At 42.5% G+C, this 19,273-nt stretch overlaps 2 protein-coding genes across 5 annotated transcripts in view; one reads left to right on the top strand and one right to left on the bottom strand.

Annotated features, from left to right (window-relative positions):
• LOC142488043 (uncharacterized) overlaps positions 1–19,273 on the top strand; it is a 444,382-nt gene that overhangs the window by 305,834 nt on the left and 119,275 nt on the right. The window lies entirely within an intron of this gene.
• The window catches only part of LOC142488046 (uncharacterized), a 65,759-nt gene continuing 52,691 nt past the window's right edge, over positions 6,206–19,273 (bottom strand). For 2 of the 3 annotated variants that reach the window (XM_075588402.1, XM_075588404.1), the window contains exon 4: positions 6,206–9,794. In XM_075588402.1, coding sequence (XP_075444517.1) covers positions 8,194–9,794 — 1,601 coding nt within the window. In that variant the 3' untranslated portion in view covers positions 6,206–8,193. The remainder of the gene's footprint in view (positions 9,795–19,273) is intronic. The other variant, XM_075588405.1, reaches the window with a different exon arrangement.

The raw sequence follows: 19,273 nt of genomic DNA, 5'->3' as shown, positions 1-19,273 counted from the left end.
GCTGTTGTCCCACACCATGAATTAAATAAAGGACTATTTTTTCTGCAAGACCTGCTCCTCCTTATTGCACCTTGGCTTTGGATCTACACTCTAATACAGCTGCACGCTCTGGAGGGGAGACTGGGGAAGGAAGAAGACTCAGTGAGTACTAAACCTGGGGCTACCTAATGAGGAAAGAGGGGGCTGTCTCTGGCAACCCACTCCTACCTTCAGGGTACCTTATGCCCATTTAAAGGCACAGTACCATTGCAAAAAACTGTTATTACCCAGCTAACACTCCCCTCCTTTCATACAGTCCCAGCACTTTTGAGCACCATCACAAACACACAATTAAAACTAAAGTTGTCTGAAATATTTGAAACTACTTAGTATGTCATACTAGATACTGCCCAGTCCAACCTCTTAAATCCTAAAGTAATGGGGAGATGGCACAGTCCCAACTTCTTAAGAGCCTTTCTTATTTTGAAATAGAGGATCTCTGATGAATCTTGCAGATCCAATATCAGGACTGGAAATAAAAAATAAAGAGTTAGATATATGAGATAGCGAGGGGAGGGTAAATGCAGGAAGGAAAAGGGAACAGACTGAAGCACAAAATAGGAACTCTGTAAAAAGTGATACAATTCCCAGTCAGTATTGATACCATTAGGTGAGAGGGTGTCTAATTGGAAGATCCAGTGCATTTCTCGTTGATTAAGGATCTTCTCACGGTCTCGTCTCCCCCTCCCCCCCTTTCAGGTATTTTAATCGATTCAATTGCAAAAAAAACTAAAGTTATTAATTCCGCCCTTATGACATTCAGTAAAATGTCGGGACACCGGGTGTATAATATCTTTCTTTTTTATTAAGCGGACATGCTCCACAATGCGTGACAGGGCTCTAATGGGTCTCCCCACATAGCCCATTTTGCAACCACATTGTAAATAGTAAACTGTAAATTTGGTATCACAATTTATGAATGTTGTTAATTTATAATCTTTGTTAGCTTTTTTGTTAAAGATCAATTTTTTGGGGTTTAGCGAATTTACATACTGTATGGAGCAATGCCCGCATTGGTAGGAGCCCTTAAGGTCACTCAACCGTGCCACCTTTTTAGTCTCTGGTCTATACATACTGGGTGATATATAAGAAGCCAATGTTTTCGCTTTTCTATACACAAATCTCGTACCCCCCTCAATGAAGGGTCCAAGATCGGTATCCCATTTAAGAATGTCCCAGTGTTTATTTTTTTAACTTTATTTGCCAATAAAGAAACCTTACTGCTACTATCCTGCCTGGGTGAGTTCTTTTTGGCTGTGCGACACCACTCGTTTCCTGTTCGGATTGGAGCACGCCCTGCGGTTCAAGCACTCTACAAAGACAAAAAAGGGATTGAGTAAAGCTACAATTTTCTTTGGTTGCATCACACAATCAAGTTATGCCATTGGCTACTATTCATATAATAGACTGTGGTTCTTCAATCAAGTAAAAGTATGTGATGCTGTTACTGTATACTCACTGACTTCACCTTCAAATTAGTCTTGTAAGAGGAACTGCTGTTTTATCTACCCTCAAAAACTGCTACATATATCTATGCTATATACCTGTGCTGTTGGTTTAGATGCAGTGTTTTGGGTCAACTGGGCAGTTTACTCTAGTAATCATCTTGTATAATTTGATTGTCTGTTGCGGATTTTGTTTGCTAGCATGGTGGAGGGTAAGAGTCAGAAGGAAAGGTGTAAGGAAGGAGAGAGGGAATAGACGAAGGTGGAAAAAGGAGGGAAAGAAGACAGGAGGGCCAAACAAGGAAAAGGTAGCACGGGTAGGTAGAATAGACACAGATTCCAGAGAAGGGGGGAAAAAAGTAATTCGCAGTCGCCAAGGTAAAAGGGGAGGTTGTAAAAGAAATCTAGCTAGTGGGCAGAGTTTATAAGGACAGAAAAGGGAAGATAGGTGGGTAGAGAACTCATTAAAAAAGTACGTTATACCAAACAATAGGATAACATGTAGGAATGCGCCAGGGGGGGGCAGAAGTTCCTCCATCCGGGCAGTAGACTTGCGCCGACAACCTATGGGAACTGAGACTGCAAAACCCATAGGTGAAGACCCAGGGGAAGGGTGGCTCCAGGAGAGTGGGAGCAGTAGCCCCCCAGGTGGAAGAGGGAGAAGGGAAGCTTGTTGCTCCTGGGCAGTTGAGCTTAGGTCCAGAAGGATCAAATACAGCTCATTTCAGTTGTTGTTTATAGTGTTGAAATTGTTAGGTGTTGTTTTGTTTTCCTTGTCTGTCCTTGTGTGTTTCTCCTTCCACCCCCGTCCCCCAAGTTGTTGGTCACTGCCCTAAGCGGACGCAAGGCACGAAGAAAATTGGAGGTGGCAGATCTCTGGGCGGGACCCGAAAGTGCGTACGCAGAGGGTACGCAGATTCACTAAAGCATTAACATGGCAGTAACATGGGTGTCACACAACGTTAAAGATTTTAACAGCCCTCAGAAACGACGCATTGCCTTTAAGGAGTATAGAACTAGAAAAGCAGATGTGATATTTCTACAAGAGACTCACTTCAGCACTAGAAATAACCCGAGTTTCTTAGACGGACACTTCCGTCAGTTCTATCTGGCCTCAGTGGCAGAGAAAAAAAAAAGGAGTGGCAATACTGTTCCACAATAATTTGCCGATTAAGGTGGAAAAAATCAAAAGGGGCATAGACGGTAGATATCTTATCCAAACAGGGACGGTGCATGGGTGCAAATTGACAGTAGCATCGGTATACGCCCCATGCGAAGATGATCCTCAATTTTTTAGGACATTCTTTGCACAGCTGGATAGGGTGGCGGAAGGGAGCATAGCAGTAGCAGGAGATTTTAATAAACATTTAGACCCGACATTGGACGGAAACAAACAGAAGTAGAATCAAGAGAGGAGGAGTAGAAGCTCTCCGTCAGAGTACTAGGGACAGACAACTTGTAGATATTTGGATGGAACAGCACCCAGGAGAAAGGGGATTTAGTTTTTACTCGCACCCACATGAGAGCTACAGCAGGACCGATTACTTCTTTGTGTCGAATAGACTGGTCCCGCAGATCTCCTACTCAGGAATCTATGATATTTCATGGTCGGATCATGCACGAATAGAGCTGCGGTGCTCTCAAATCAGGCTAGCTAGCCCGGGGGCAAACTGGAAACTCAATGAATCATTAATTAAGATTCCAGAGATTGCACAAACCGTGCGAGGTGAGATCTCACACTTCTTTAAAACAAACATGGGCATGTGAGGTTAAGGATCCTCTGTAGCCAATCTCTAATTTGCTCCCACAAGGGAGTTACCCGAGGGCAAGACCACAGCATATGTAACAGGTCGGCCGGGTCTCCACATTGTTTAGGGCACAATGGGGAGTATCCTGGGACAAATTTTGATAATTTAACTGGGGTGTGGTACCATCTCATTAATACTTTATATGCGTTCTCCTTTAATGTGGTGCACAATGAACTTTTGGAGGCCGCTGTAACCATCTGCGTCCACTCCTCCTCCTCCAATGTCTCTCCCAGGTCCTTTTCCCACATCAACATATATCCTAACTTTTTTGTGACCGTGGGACTAGAACCGATCACTTCCTTATACATCTGCGATGTAAGTCCCTTCGTGTCCGTCTCAACCAGACAGAGCTTTTCAAAGTTTGTCAATGGGGGACGGGATTTGAATTTGTTGCAAAATGCTCTGATCTGGAGGTATCTAAAAAATTATGATTGGGGGATCTCTTTTTCCGATTTAATTTCTTCAAATGTTTTAATTTTGTTATTGCCCTCCAGATCCCTAAGTCTATGTATACCTTTAGCTCGCCAAATCGAGGCGTCCGCCCTATTCAGACCCGGAGCGAAGTCCGAATTTCCCCATAATGGGGTCATTAGGGATCCCCTACTAGTTAGGTTACATGACAGCTTGGTGGACTTCCAGATCGTGAGTGAGTTGGTCATCGAGGAGAGCAGCTCGGATCCAGCTTTCTTTGCCGTGTTTGGGGACCAGATTAGGTTAACTCCTTCTCCAACTCCTTAACCTCACAATCCCACTAGACCCGTGGTTATTCCTGTTGAACAGGCAGACCCCGGGGATAGCTGAAACAGATATGAAACTGATTGCACATTTCGCATTGGCCACGAGGGCAGAGATCGCAGCATTATGGAAACAAAACGAAATCCCAGTAATCCCCAAAATTCGGAACAGAATTTGGCATACCTGCCAGATGGAGAAATTGACAAGTCTCCTAGACGATACTGGCAAAAATTACCTAAAAGTCTGGACACCGTGGCTAGCCCAAACAGACATCCCAGGGGTGGACAGGTCCACAATCTGGCTCTAATAGTGGCAAGTGCGTTCTCCTTTGATGTAGGAGGCGGAAGGAGTGGCTTGGGTTAGATTGTAGTTAATCTAGGCGACCCGAGTAGGAATGCAGATGGTCGTATACAAGGTGGGATGAGGCGGTGACCCAAGGAAAAGAAGCATGCAGAAGAGGTGTCTTCCCCCCCCCCCCCAACCTCCTCCCGCATAGGGAGTGTTATGATGTTTTATTATTTCACTAGAAAATGGGAGTTGCACGGTGTTCAATGTTGAAAATCATTACAAATATTGTATGTACGCATGTATTGTAACATTGTGAAAACTAATAAAAATTGAAGTTATAAAAAAACAAACAAACATGGGCAGTGTGGAATCTCACATAACATTGTGGGAGGCTCATAAGGCCACTCTGAGAGGAATTTTGATCAACATAGCAGCACGGAGGGAAAAAAAAAGAGGGAAGCCAAAATTAATCAGCTTAGAGAAAAGCTTCATGAACTCTCTATACTACATAGCAGGACGGGTAGAGAGGAGACACTGAAGGAGTTGAAAGATGTAAGAATAGAACTTAATCTACTCCTTACCTCCCAGGCTGAGAAGACACCAAGTTGGACAAAGTGGAATTTTTTTGAAAAAGCGAACAAGCCAGATACCATGCTAGCAAACAAAATATCCTCCTCACTGTTAAAGCTTTACACTCTTCTGCTCCTCGTTACATCTCAGCTCTAATTTCGCACTATACACCATCCCAACTCTTGCGTTCTGCTCAAGGATGTCTTCTTTCTACTCCTTTCGTATCTAAAGCCCTCTCCTGCCTTAAACCTTTCTCACTGACTGCCCCACACCTCTTGAATGCCCTTCCCCGCAGTATCCGACCAGCACCCTCTCTATCCACCTTTAAGACCCACCTGCTTAAGGAAGCATACGAGTAGCTCCATGGCTGATAATTTACAACTCATACATAAACCTTGGCCCCTTGCAGACACACTTACCAGAACGCCCTCCTACTGTCTCTGTACGTTCTTCCTACCAACCAATTAGATTGTAAGCTCTTTGGAGCAGGCACTCCTTTTCCTAAATGTTACTTTTATGCCTGAAGCACTTCTTCCCATTATGTTTTATGTTATTTATGATTGTCACATGTATTAGTGCTGTTAAGCGCTATGTACACTAATGGCACTATGTAAATAAAGACATAGATACATTGTGTAAATGCTCTGGTGTCTGAGGACTGTCCTCCTATTACGGAATTGATTATGATGTAATCCCTTTTTATGAATTGTTTGGTGTGTGCTGAGGTGCCTCTCAGTGCTGAAATGTTTCCCAAATTCTGTACAATTAAAAAGTTGCTCCCTTGTGTAAATCTGCTGGTGTAACAAGAGGTCCCACTTTGTATAAAATGGTTTACCCCACTCTGAACAAGCAAATGATTTCCCCTGTGTAAATCATGTGGTGTGTGAGGTCATTCATCCAAGAAACGTTTTTCCTAAACTCTGTCCATGTGAAAGGCCTCTCCCTGCATGAATTTGTTGGTTTGTGAAGAGATGACCCTTAACACTGAATTGTTTCCCACACTGAACAAGCAAATGGTTTCTCCACTGTAAATACTTGGGTGTGACAGGAGGTCACACTTTGTACTGAATTGTTTCCAACACCCTGAACTAGGGTTAGACAATTACAAAGAACTTCCCACCATAAGAGTATTAAGTAATTTATTAACACCCAATAGAAAGCAAAAAAGCAAAAGTCCTCAAAATGTTCAAGGTCATTTATTGTGAAACATATTTCTTATACAAATGCATTTAATTTTTAATAAAATTTTAAAAAAGCAAATACATTTTAGTATATTTTAATTTTAAGAATAAAAAATGTTAAAATGAAAATGTTACACTAACTACACCCACATTAAAGCCCCCTTTCTTCACCATTTTATTTTTATTTATAAAACATTTTACCAGGAAGTAATACAGTGAGAGTTACCTCTCGTTTTCAAGTATGTTCTGGGCATAGAGTTAAGATGACAGATAATACCTGGTTACAAATACAGTTACGTAAGTGAACAGGGTATAAATCAGTGGTTCCCAAACTTTTTCGGTTCAAGGCTCCCCAAGGCGATCAGGATTTTTCCACGGCGCCCAAAGTGAAAACAAAGTTGTATATACATACCTAACAGTTGCAGTGCGCAGTTGGTTGCTTGGTCCGGTTACGGTTAGTGAAAAAAATTAAATGCGAATGTCAAAACCACAAAAACAATGTATTGATGTAAATAATTAGTGAGACGGATGAACCTGTTTTTCACTACACATCTTTTCAAATCTCGGAATCAAACTGGATACAGCCACCGCACAGTATTTGCTTTTTATCACAGCGACCGCCGAAAACCCAGCATCTCTCTCTGACTGACTCTCTCTCTCTCCGACTGACTGACACACTCTCTCTGATATACACACACACACGCGCTCAGATACATACACTCTCAGATACACACACTCAGATACACACTCTCAGATACACACACACTCAGATACACACACTCTCAGATACACACACTCTCAGATACACACACTCTCAGATACACACACTCTCAGATACACACTCTCAGATACACACACTCTCAGATACACACACTCTCAGATACACACACTCTCAGATACACACACTCTCAGGTACACACACTCTCAGATACACACACTCTCAGATACACACATACTGATAAACACACAAAGTGGAGTACCAGCCAGCGGCAGCGACCGCACACCACCACTGTCCGCCCCCGCGAAAGGGAACGTTGGGAAGGGGGCGCCAGGAGAGGTACAACGCCCTCCCCACCCCCCTGGCGGGCACCCCCGCTACCATCTCCTATCACCCCTAGCTGGGAACCAGGGCAGAAGGGGAGGCCACCAGGGGTCAGAGGAGCCAGGAGCAGGAAGACACACACCCCCACTCACCATGCACAAAGCGGAAGCCCAGCACCCGGCATCCTCTAATCTGCAGCCAATCCCCTGCGACCCGGCCGGCATTCTAAGCCCCGCCCCCGGCATCCTCCTTCATCCAATCCCCCCGGCAGCATTCTACATAGAAAATACTTACCGGGACAGGACAGAAAAAAATGGGACGTCTGGTAATCGCGACACAGATTGGGAACCACTGGTATACATTATATACAACACATTGCATGCACAGTTAAAGATAAAATATATTATAGGCGTATGTAAGTTACAGAACAGATAAAAATGTGAGGCAGGCTTAGTTTTGTAAGAACTTAAACTGGGGGTGAATGTGAGAGTCTCCTGTAGGTTGTTCCAGTTTTGAAGTGCACAGTATGAAAATTTACACTTACCCCCTCGACCTCCCTTCTCCTGTACACATTAATAGGGCAAAGGGAGACGTGGGATAATCGGCATGGGAAAGGAGGGGGTCAAGAGGCACGGATGAGAGCCGAGAGAAATACAGGGGGATGAAAGAAAGGGGTTGAGTCATGGTGGAAGGGTTAAGAGGCATGGCAGAGGGGAAGTGGTTAATATGGAGGGGTAAGATTACCAGCAGGAGGATTCCTTATAGCTGCAGGATGTGAAAGTCAAGGAGCTCCCAGACTCGCTCCCACTCCCGTCTCTACCAGACCCACACTCTGTCCTCTCTCTGACACAGTCCCCAACCCCACGCCTCTCTGCCAGACCCACCCCCACTCTGCAGCTGCTGATAGGAATGCCATGGTAAGAAGTAAAGGCAAGTATTGCGTTACCGTCCATTTTTATTACTGCAGTATTACTATGCAACTGGTATATTGCCCAACCCTACTTTGAACAATCACATAATTTATCTCATGTATGAATCATCATGTGTGTAAGGCGGCTGATCCTCTGTGAAAAGATTTCCCCACACTATGTACATGGAAATGGTTTCTCCCGTGTATGAATCCTGTGGTGGGTGAGGAGGTGGCTCATTTGAGAAAAGCTTTTACTACACTCTGCACATGTGAATGGTTTCTCCCCTGTATGAGTCATCTGGTGCCTGAGGAGGGTTTTCTTAATACGGAATTGTTCCCCACACTCTGCACATGTGAAGGGTTTCTCCCCTGTATGAATCCGCTCATGGTTGAGGAGCTCCGCCTTTGTAGGAAAGCTTTTACTACACTCTGTACATGTGAATGTTTTCTCCCCTGTATGAGTCATCTGGTGTCTGCGGAGGGTGCTCTTAATACGGAATTGTTTCCCACACTCTGTACATGTGAATGGTTTTTCTCCTGTATGAGTCATCTGGTGTGTGAGGAGACTGCTCTTAACTGTGAATTGTTTCCCACACTCTGTACATGTGAATGGTTTCTCCCCTGTATGAATCCGCTCATGGATGAGGAGTTCTTTGTTCCCAGAAAAGCTTTTACTACACTCTGTACATGTGAATGGTTTCTCTCCAGTATGAATCATCTGGTGTCTGAGGAGGTGGCTCTTAGTACTGAATTGTTTCCCACACTCTGTACATGTGAATGGTTTCTCTCCAGTATGAATCATCTGGTGTATGAGGAGGTGGCTCTTAGTACTGAATTGTTTCCCACACACTGTACATGTGAATGGTGTCTCTCCAGTATGAGTCATCTGGTGTCTGAGGAGGTGGCTCTTAGTACTGAATTGTTTCCCACATTCTGTACATGTGAATGGTTTTTCTCCTGTATGAGTCATCTGGTGTCTGAGGAGAATTTTCTTCATACTGAATTGTTTCCCACACTCTGAACATGTGAATGGTTTTTCTCCTGTATGAGTAATCTGGTGTCTGAGGAGGCTTTTCTTAATGCTGAATTGTTTCCCACACTCTGTACATGTGAAGGGTTTCTCCCCTGTATGAATCGGCTCATGGTTGAGGAGGTCTGTCTTCTGAGAAAAGCTTTTACTACACTCTGTACATGTGAATGGTTTTTCTCCTGTATGAGTCATCCGGTGTCTGAGGAGGTGGCTCTTAGTATTGAATTGTTTCCCACACTCTGAACATGGGAATTGTTTCTCTCCTGTATGAACCCTCTGGTGTCTGAGGAGGGTCCACTTAGTACCTAACTGTTTCCCACACACTGTATAAGTAAAAGGAGTCACTGCTGTCTGAATCTTCTGCTGTGAATGAAGTTTCCCCTTCAGTGAGAAACTGCTCCCACCATCTGCACATGTAAAGGTTTGCTCCCTAGCGGGGACACAAAGGTGTGTGAGCAGGTCCCTGTCCAGTGAGAAACTTTTGCCACACTGACAACAGAGAAAAGGCTGAGCACCGCGGCTTCTTCTTAAATCTCTTGCATACCTTTTGCTGGACCCATATTTAGAGTCCGTCTCTGCTGTGTGCTCTACAAGGTCTGTAAATTCACCATCATGTGGCACTGGTTCCTTGCACGTGTCTAAAATGTGGCAGGAATCATTGTTTTTTGGCACTTCCGGGCTGCGAGGAGTCAGACAGCTTCTGGATGTATCAGAGCTCAAGTTCTGTTCCTCATTCAGGCCGATCTCTAACAGAAGTAAACAAAAAAAACAGAACAAATGTTTTCAATCTGTAAATCAAATTACTGAACGCAAATTACAAATCCAAAACACTAAAGAATTTATTTCACCAATACTTAAATAACAAAATGTTCTCTTCACCCAGGGATTTAAAATTGTTGCACATGGACATCCAGTGGTCCCTAATGACTGTGGTGGTAGTTCCCGAAGATATGAAATTTATTTGTAGCAGCTCTCAGTGAAATCATTGATACATATATAACTTGTATTTATTACTGTATTCATTATTTAAGGATACATGTATATGCTCCAATAATTAACACTGAAAATGTCCATTAGAAGTAAAGTTACGGAACTCCTGGTTATCATATTAGTGCGTTAATAATATCAACTAAACCAGACAGCAACCTATAGTGTAAAGATACTGTAGATGCCCATGTATGTATGTCTTTATTTATATAAGGCCCGCAGTGTACTCGGCGCTTTACAGCAGAAACAATACAGTACAGGGAATTATAATACAATAAGTGCAACAAACACAATCAGACAATAGGAACGGAAATCCCTGCCCTGGAGAGCTTACAATCTAAGTGATGCAGTGAGTACACTGCCCATGTAATCTTCTGCCATAAGACCCACATAAACTACACTGCTCCATTTTGTGTCATACTGTGTCAGTCACAAATACTATTCATATAATTTCCCAAGCAGATGAGCATTAGAGACAAGTTCTATATCTGTGCTCAAGAAAATCCTTCAAAATTGTATAACATGGTATATCATAATGTCCAATCCATATGAAAACAGGTAATCAACAACTGTGGGCTTGCTTGATAAATAGTTAAATGACACTCCGTTTTTTGGAGGAAAATCAGAGTTACATCTTACAGCGCATGTATACTGTGATGCCTCATTTTTAATAAACCTGCATCTTTTATACTGCTGATCCAGCCTCTGTCAGATTTTTGGATTCCTTTCATAGCAGTATCATATGGGAGAAAAAAGAACCCAGTCTTCCAGCACTCAATCACAACAAATGTAGAATTGTAAATTTAAAATACTTTATTAATAACCAAGAATAAAAAATAGGGTGTTAAAACGTAATTAAACGGTGTATTACAACAGCACGTGACTGTGTCCAATTATAACCCACCTAGGGCTGGGTGGGTGGATGTAGTAATAAAATCCCTTATAGATATTCGGGATTAGACTGCTATATGTTATAGCTTCCTAAAAGGTATAGGAAAGGAGCCTATAAGAACTCACCCAGAAGATATTGTCAATGTTAGTGTATCCGGACATGTGGTGCACACATCCACCCACCCAGCCCTAGGTGGGTTATAATTGGACACAGTCACGTGCTGTTGTAATACACCGTTTAATTACGTTTTAACACCCTATTTTTTATTCTTGGTTATTAATAAAGTATTTTAAATTTACAATTCTACATTTGTTGTGATTGAGTGCTGGAAGACTGGGTTCTTTTTTCTCCCATATGATACAATCAGTCTCCATCCAGTCAGCACCTCACTGTGGTTAGCATCAGCTGTGCGGGTTTTTCTTTGTGTATAGCATCTTTCATAGCAGTACACTGACTGCAAGCCCATTCTATGGACACAGCACTATAATTTCCCAAGCACGCGGCCTTGGTGTAATATTTGTCTCCTCTCTTTCGGTCTCCTCTCACATTCAAAACAAAGAAAAAAAGGAGCACTGCAGCAAAGAAGAACTGGAGGCAAAAGTAAAAAAAAATAAAAGAGTTATTGAGACACACAGCCTATGTTACAAGAGAAACCTCCGACGTGTTTCTCACCATGGGCGCTTTATCACAGAATGGTTTCCTGAGTCTAGAGAGTGTCACGTTATAGGCACTCCCCGCAGGAAACACTGCCTACCTGTATCCCAGGTAAAAAAGTCCCATGGGTCAGACAAGGAGTTATTCGTTTTTACAATGTCTGACCCTTTCCCAATATCGAACGGAACCAGACAGGGGTGCCCACTGTCCCCCTTGTTGTTTGCTTTGGCAATTGAACCACTAGCCTGCCAAATAAGAAGGAACCCCAATATCACGGGTATCAATGTTGGACAGAAGGAATTCAAGATAGCTCTCTATGCGGATGACATACTATTGACGCTCTCAAACCCTCTTATCTCCCTCCCCAACCTTTTCCAAGCTCTATCGGAGTTTGTCTCCCTCTCAGGATACAAAATTAACCACTCTAAATCTATGGCTCTGAGCTTAAACCTTCCCAAGGATATGGTAAAGTTACTTCAACTTAATTTTGACTTCAAATGGAACCAGACCCACATTAAATATTTAGGGGTTCAAATAACAAAAGACTACTCATCCCTATACAAAACAAACTTTAAACCTTTATTTGACCAAGTTGCAAAAGATTTGTCCAGCTGCAATCCATACATCATCTCTTTGTTCGGAAGGATCGCCACTATTAAAATGAACATCTTACCTAGAATCCTGTACCTCTTCCAAACTCTCCCAGTTAAGATATGTCAGAAGGACCTAAACAATATTCAAAATAAAATTCTGAAATTTATATGGCAACATAGACGTCCTAGAGTCAGCAAAGACATCCTTTATAAATCTAAGCTAGAAGGAGGCTTAGCCCTCCCAAATCTACAAAAGTACTATAGAGCGGCACAACTAGGGCAACTAGTTAGTTGGCATTCAAACCCAACCAAAAAAAGATGGGTTGAACTAGAAGAATCGATCTGCTCCCCATGCGAAATTAAGACTCTCCTCTTGCTTAATAGAAAATCCAGACCAGCTGAGGTTTACACAAACCCGGTGTTATCTTTTGCATGTAATCTTTGGGACTCCCTTAAAGTTAGGTTCCAACTGACTGGTACCCCATCCCTCATGCAACCCCTGTTTTCAGATCCCTCCCTCCCTTTTTACACTAATAACCAACAATCCAACCTTTGGGTCCAAAAAGGACTCCTAAGAGTTAATGATATTCTCACCAAAGGTAAAGTCCCTCCGTTCATCTCGTTACAAACGAGCCACGATATTCCCTCCTCTGAATTCTTCAGATTTCTCCAAGTTAGGCACTATATCCAATCCATCTACAAGCCAAACCAACCACATGTGTTAACGCTATATGAAGACTGGTGTGTACGTCAGCCTGTTATGAAGGGCATTACTTCCAGGCTATACCATAGTTTGACGCCTGTCAAAAATAGCCAAATCCCTGATAAATATATGACACGTAAAGAGAACCCGCACTGCTGTAAATTAACCTGTGAGGTGCTGACTGGATGGAGACGTGATAGTATCAATTGGAGAAAAAGAACCAGTCTTATAGCACTCATTCACAACAAATGTATAGTGATAAATTTAAAATACTTTATTAATAACTATGAATAAAAAATAGGGTGTTAAAACGTAATTAAATACTGTATAGAACAGCACGTGACTGTATCCTTAAGTGACCCACCCTGGTATAGGTGGGTGGATATGGTATGATCCCTGATTGGTACTAGAGATCAGATGCTATGAATTATAGCCTCCTAAAATATAGGAAAGGAGCCAAAGAGAGCCCACCAAATTAACTGTCTCTATTAGAGTGTATCTGGGCGTATAGTACACTCTAGAAAGATACACTCATAGTGATATGGCATGCATTGCGCTTAGTAAGGCCTATAAATGTCCCCCCCCCCCCCAATTAGAGATTGCACTGGGTTCTGTGTAAATTCACCAGCACTATGAGAGCTAGATCTCTATTGGGGACAAAAATGACCTGTTCTCTTAGGTGCCGACTATTAGGCAAGAACTGAGATCAATAGTATAGTGTTAATGAGCTAGAGCAGCTATAGAAAATCACCAAAACACCTAGAGGGTGACGTACGCCCGATTGGGCGCTTCTGTAGTACTATAAATAGGGTGATGGTGATATCTGCTGTACTCTAGATGTTAGTGTAGTACCCCTTACAGTCTAGGCACAATATATGCTTAGTTGCCACACAGAACTGCTTTGCACTCAGAAGCAATAACCCTTAGCATAACAGGGTCAGATAGAGCGCAGTAGGTGGAGGCTAATGTATGAGCAACCTCCACAGTGTAGCGTGGGTAACTGTAATAGTTGCGCTGACTGTATGGGTTAATATAAGCACATAGACAGCTGAGAAGCTGCTTAGCAAAATAAAATACAGGTACTTGCCTGCACTAACGGCTAGTACTGAGGTGGGGTACACAGGGGGTTAATAATAAAGTGAGGTCAGAGCCCCAGAATCACCCCATCCCCCCTCACTAGGAGTTAGAGCAATAGTATGCACAGAGTGTAAAGTGGGGAGCCGGTCTAGCTGATGATCGCAGTGTCCCCTACATCAGCACTGATCCTGGTTATATCAGTGCCGATGTGTTCGAGGACCTGCCTGTCTATCAGGTGAGTGGTACAGAGACTCCTGGGAGCATGGAGGGTCCCGCAATAGTAATATATAGCGCGATCCCTAGATGAAAGAACATGCACATCGGGGGAAGCCTAAATGCATTGACGCGGATCAATATCCTGAAGCAGTACTGTTTAAATAAACAAACTTCCCGCATGTGCAGGGAGAAATTGCCGACGCGCGCGTTTCACGTAATAAAACGCTTCTTCAGGGCACGTAGGGGGAGGTCCCTGCGTGTGAGGTGGGTTTATATAGTCAACGTGGAAATTGGCTGTTAATTCACTTAACCCCTTCATTACTGGTGCATGGCTGATGTAATATCCCACTTCTAGGAGTGCACTTATCGTGGTATGCACACATGTAACAGCCTTATTGCCTGATTCAATGTGTCCTTGAACTGCTGCAAATGTATCAGATTAAATGCAAGAGTATCATGGACTGAATAACTATGGCTTTGATGATATTTGTATATGTGATGCTTTCATGTCTTGATTGCTCACATAGGCTATGGGGTACTGTGTTATGTCACATTTAATATTCATTGAAATATGTGATGGTAGTCACTAATAGTGATACGGCATATCTTAGGGTCCTAGAATATACCTATTGTAAATACACTGTGATCCATCAATTTGATTGTGAAATGTGAAAGAAAATAAATAAATTAAATAAATTGAAAATATTAAAACACACTTGGTCATTTTTTCATCATTTTGTTTATACTTGATTTTAATAATATTGTATATTCATGAATGTAGGTATGGGCGTCTGCTCTAATGCGAAACATATATTACATTATACATGGGAGTTTTCATACATATGTCCCTTCTGGGGGGTAGTGGTGGTTTGATATGCACTAGGGTTATTGCATTAATATGATGGGGCTGAAAACAAAGCCCTCATTTAAACCCCGTGGGTTCAATGTTCCCAAGGTATATATCCACCTTGATTCAATCTTCAATAATTCATTGTCCCAGTCCCCACGTCTAATTCCTGGAGAAAATTGGTCTATCCCCATAAAGGTGATAGCTTTTGGGTCTCCCGGTTGACACCTATTTGCATGGGTAGCCACTGGAGTGTCCAGTTTGTTTCGGATTGAGCCCACATGCTCCAGTATCCGTGTCTTAAGGGGACGACGGGTCTTCCCCACGTACTTTTTCCCACATTTGCATGTTCCCATGTAGATAACTCCTGATGTATTGCAATTGATGAATTTGCGTATCGTATAGTGTTTCTTGTTGTTATAGTTGCTGAATGTTTTTGATACTGTCATATACTGGCAGGCCTTACATCTTTGGCAATGATAGGTTCCATTTAAACGGGGTGGTAACCATGTGGCCCTTGGTATTGCCACATTGTAGTGGCTATAGACCAGATGATCTCTCAGATTTTTAGCCCGTCTACTGACCATTGCTGGAAAAGATGGTATGGAGTCACATAAATCTTCGTCCGCCCTGAGGATGTGCCAGTGTTTTTTTAAGATTTCCCTTGCCACCTTCCATTGCTTATTGAAGGTGCCAATCAACCTAACTGTTCTTTGCTCCGGCTGTAGTCTCTTATCCATGACCAGTTCTGATCTTGCTTTTTGCTTTGCCCATTTATATGCTCTTTTTATAATTTTCTGACTGTATCCCCTTGCGGTAAATCTGTCCTTCATGTCCCTTGCCTTTTCCTCGAAGTCTTCGTCCTTACTGCAATTTCTCCTTACACGAAGAAATTGCCCCACCGGTATTCCCTTAATCAATGATTTTGGGTGATGGCTACTCGCTAGGAGTATGCTGTTGGTGGCTGTCTTTTTGCGATATATAGTTGTTTCCAGATTGCCATTGTCATCCTTTGTGATTAGTAGGTCAAGGAAACAAATTTGTTTTGGACTGTACTCAAGAGTCAAACGGAGGTTGAGGTCATTTGTATTGAGAACTTCAATAAAGTGTTTTAACAAAGCCTCAGTCCCCCGCCACACTATCAGCACATCATCAATGAAGCGCAGCCATACTTCCACAAAGATGGTTAGATGTTCCAGTTCCTCAGAGAAAACCACTTCTGATTCAAATTGATGGATCACAGTGTATTTACAATAGGTATATTCTAGGACCCTAAGATATGCCGTATCACTATTAGTGACTAACCATCACATATTTCAATGAATATAAAATGTGACATAAGGGGTTAAGTGAATTAACAGCCAATTTCCACGTTGACTATATAAACCCACCTCACACGCAGGGACCTCCCCCTACGTGCCCTGAAGAAGCGTTTTATTACGTGAAACGCGCGCGTCGGCAATTTCTCCCTGCACACGCGGGAAGTTTGTTTATTTAAACAGTACAGCTTCAGGATATTGATCCGCGTCAATGCATTTAGGCTTCCCCTGATGTGCATGTTCTTTCATCTAGGGATCGCGCTATATATTACTATTGCGGGACCCTCCATGCTCCCAGGAGTCTCTGTACCACTCACCTGATAGACAGGCAGGTCCTCGAACACATCGGCACTGATATAACCAGGATCAGTGCTGATGTAGGGGACACTGCGATCATCAGCTAGACCGGCTCCCCACTTTACACTCTGTGCATACTATTGCTCTAACTCCTAGTGAGGGGGGATGGGGTGATTCTGGGGCTCTGACCTCACTTTATTATTAACCCCCTGTGTACCCCACCTCAGTACTAGCCGTTAGTGCAGGCAAGTACCTGTATTTTATTTTGCTAAGCAGCTTCTCAGCTGTCTATGTGCTTATATTAACCCATACAGTCAGCGCAACTATTACAGTTACCCACGCTACACTGTGGAGGTTGCTCATACATTAGCCTCCACCTACTGCGCTCTATCTGACCCTGTTATGCTAAGGGTTATTGCTTCTGAGTGCAAAGCAGTTCTGTGTGGCAACTAAGCATATATTGTGCCTAGACTGTAAGGGGTACTGCACTAACATCTAGAGTACAGCAGATATCACCATCACCCTATTTATAGTACTACAGAAGTGCCCAATCAGGCGTACGTCACCCTCTAGGTGTTTTGGTGATTTTCTATAGCTGCTCTAGCTCATTAACACTATACTATTGATCTCAGTTCTTGCCTAATAGTCTGCACCTAAGAGAACAGGTCATTTTTGTCCCCAATAGAGATCTCGCTTTTATAGTGCTGGTGAATTTACACAGAACCCAGTGCAATCTCTAATTGGGGGGGGAGACATTTATAGGTCTTACTAAGCGCAATGCATGCCATATCGCTATGAGTGTATCTTTCTAGAGTGTACTATACGCCCAGATACACTCTAATAGAGACAGTTAATTCGGTGGGCTCTCTTTGGCTCCTTTCCTATATTTTAGGAGGCTATAATTCATAGCATCTGATCTCTAGTACCAATCAGGGATCATACCATATCCACCCACCTATACCAGGGTGGGTCACTTAAGGATACAGTCACGTGCTGTTCTATACAGTATTTAATTACGTTTTAACACCCTATTTTTTATTCATAGTTATTAATAAAGTATTTTAAATTTATCACTATACATTTGTTGTGAATGAGTGCTATAAGACTGGGTTCTTTTTCTCCAATTGATAGTAAATATATGACATCCTGGGAGGAGGAGTTAAATACCAATTTGGACCTTGATGTCTGGAAAGATGTCTGGGAGGCAGCCTCCAAAAATTCTTCCTGTGTGGTGATTAAGGAGAATATTTACAAGCTAATATATAGATGGTATATGACTCCCACCAGGTTGAACTCCTTTCTCCCGGGTGTCTCTCCTTTATGTTGGCGTGGTTGTGGCGAAAGGGGGAATATACTGCACATATTTTGGTCGTGTCCAAAAATTCAGCGAACATGGAGGGAAGTGTTTGCTTTAATACACAGGGTTCTGGGAATCACTGTCCCACAGGACCCGATATATACAGTCTTGGGAAAACCAATGACCAATTGTAACAAAAAAGAAATTAAAATTATCTCCCAAATTCTAAATGCTACTAGATGCACCATCGCCAAAAACTGGAAACAACCGACTCCCCCATCCCTTAACCAAATCAATAACAAAATCTGGCATATAGTCTACATGGAAAAACTCACTGCCTACCTAATTGGTTCCACTTCACAATTCTCCGAAACATGGGCCCCTTGGTTTAGACATGCAGGTCTATCCCCTTATTTAGACTAGGTTATTCTGAACAGAGTGATTTATGACTTATGATTTATGATTTATGTTGTAACTCGCCTGGTAGTTAATATGTTACGTGGTTTCAAATGCTGTCCCCTTCCCCCCCCTTCCTATACTCTCCTCCCCTCCTAATGTGTAATCAGACTATTTGCAATTCTGTACCGTTGTATTGTTCCCCCCCCTTTTTTTTTCTTTTTGTACCCCTCTTACTTTTGGAAAAATGATGAATAAAAACTTAAGTAATAAAAAAAAAAAAGTCCCATGGGAACAAAACAATCCGGGGAAAATGTAACCACGGAAAGAAGGCAGTATAACTGTGGGGGAGAAATCCAGCAAAAGGACACAATAAAGAATACAATAACAAAAAACTTAAATAGACTCATAAGGACAATAAAAATTAAATGAAAAAGTATAACATTTAAAAGTGGATAGGATGTGGTGAGAATAAAATTATCTTATATTAAATTAACTGTAACACCAAATAATATAATCATGTAATAATATAATATAATAAATGTAAACTCAACTACCAAGGCAAAGAACAATTTGAATCTTGATAAGGGGAATATACATAATGAATAAGATGTAAATAAATAAACCGCACTGAGAAAATTTCCACAGTAAGGATACAATACGAATCAAATGTGACTAGAGAGAGACACATGTGTATCTCAATGATAGAAACAAATGTATATGTAGCAGGGTCCCCCCTGGCCCTCTTACTTTTGTCCGGTTGTGGGGACGAGCGCGTTGCTGGGGGCTCCCGGCGACATCAGTAACAGGGCGCCACCATCTTGTGTGTGTTCGCACATGCGCGGTACACGTTTGCAGTCGCGGCGGCCATTACACATAGTGCAGGAAAGTGTAGGGAGGCAGGAAGGCCCCCTAGATGTTGCACATAGTGCAGGAAAGTGGCACGG

The sequence above is a fragment of the Ascaphus truei genome, chromosome 2, assembly GCF_040206685.1.
Source record: "Ascaphus truei isolate aAscTru1 chromosome 2, aAscTru1.hap1, whole genome shotgun sequence".
Taxonomy (NCBI): domain Eukaryota; kingdom Metazoa; phylum Chordata; class Amphibia; order Anura; family Ascaphidae; genus Ascaphus; species Ascaphus truei.
Note: the sequence above shows the minus strand (reverse complement) of the source record. Positions and strands in the feature narration are given on the sequence as shown.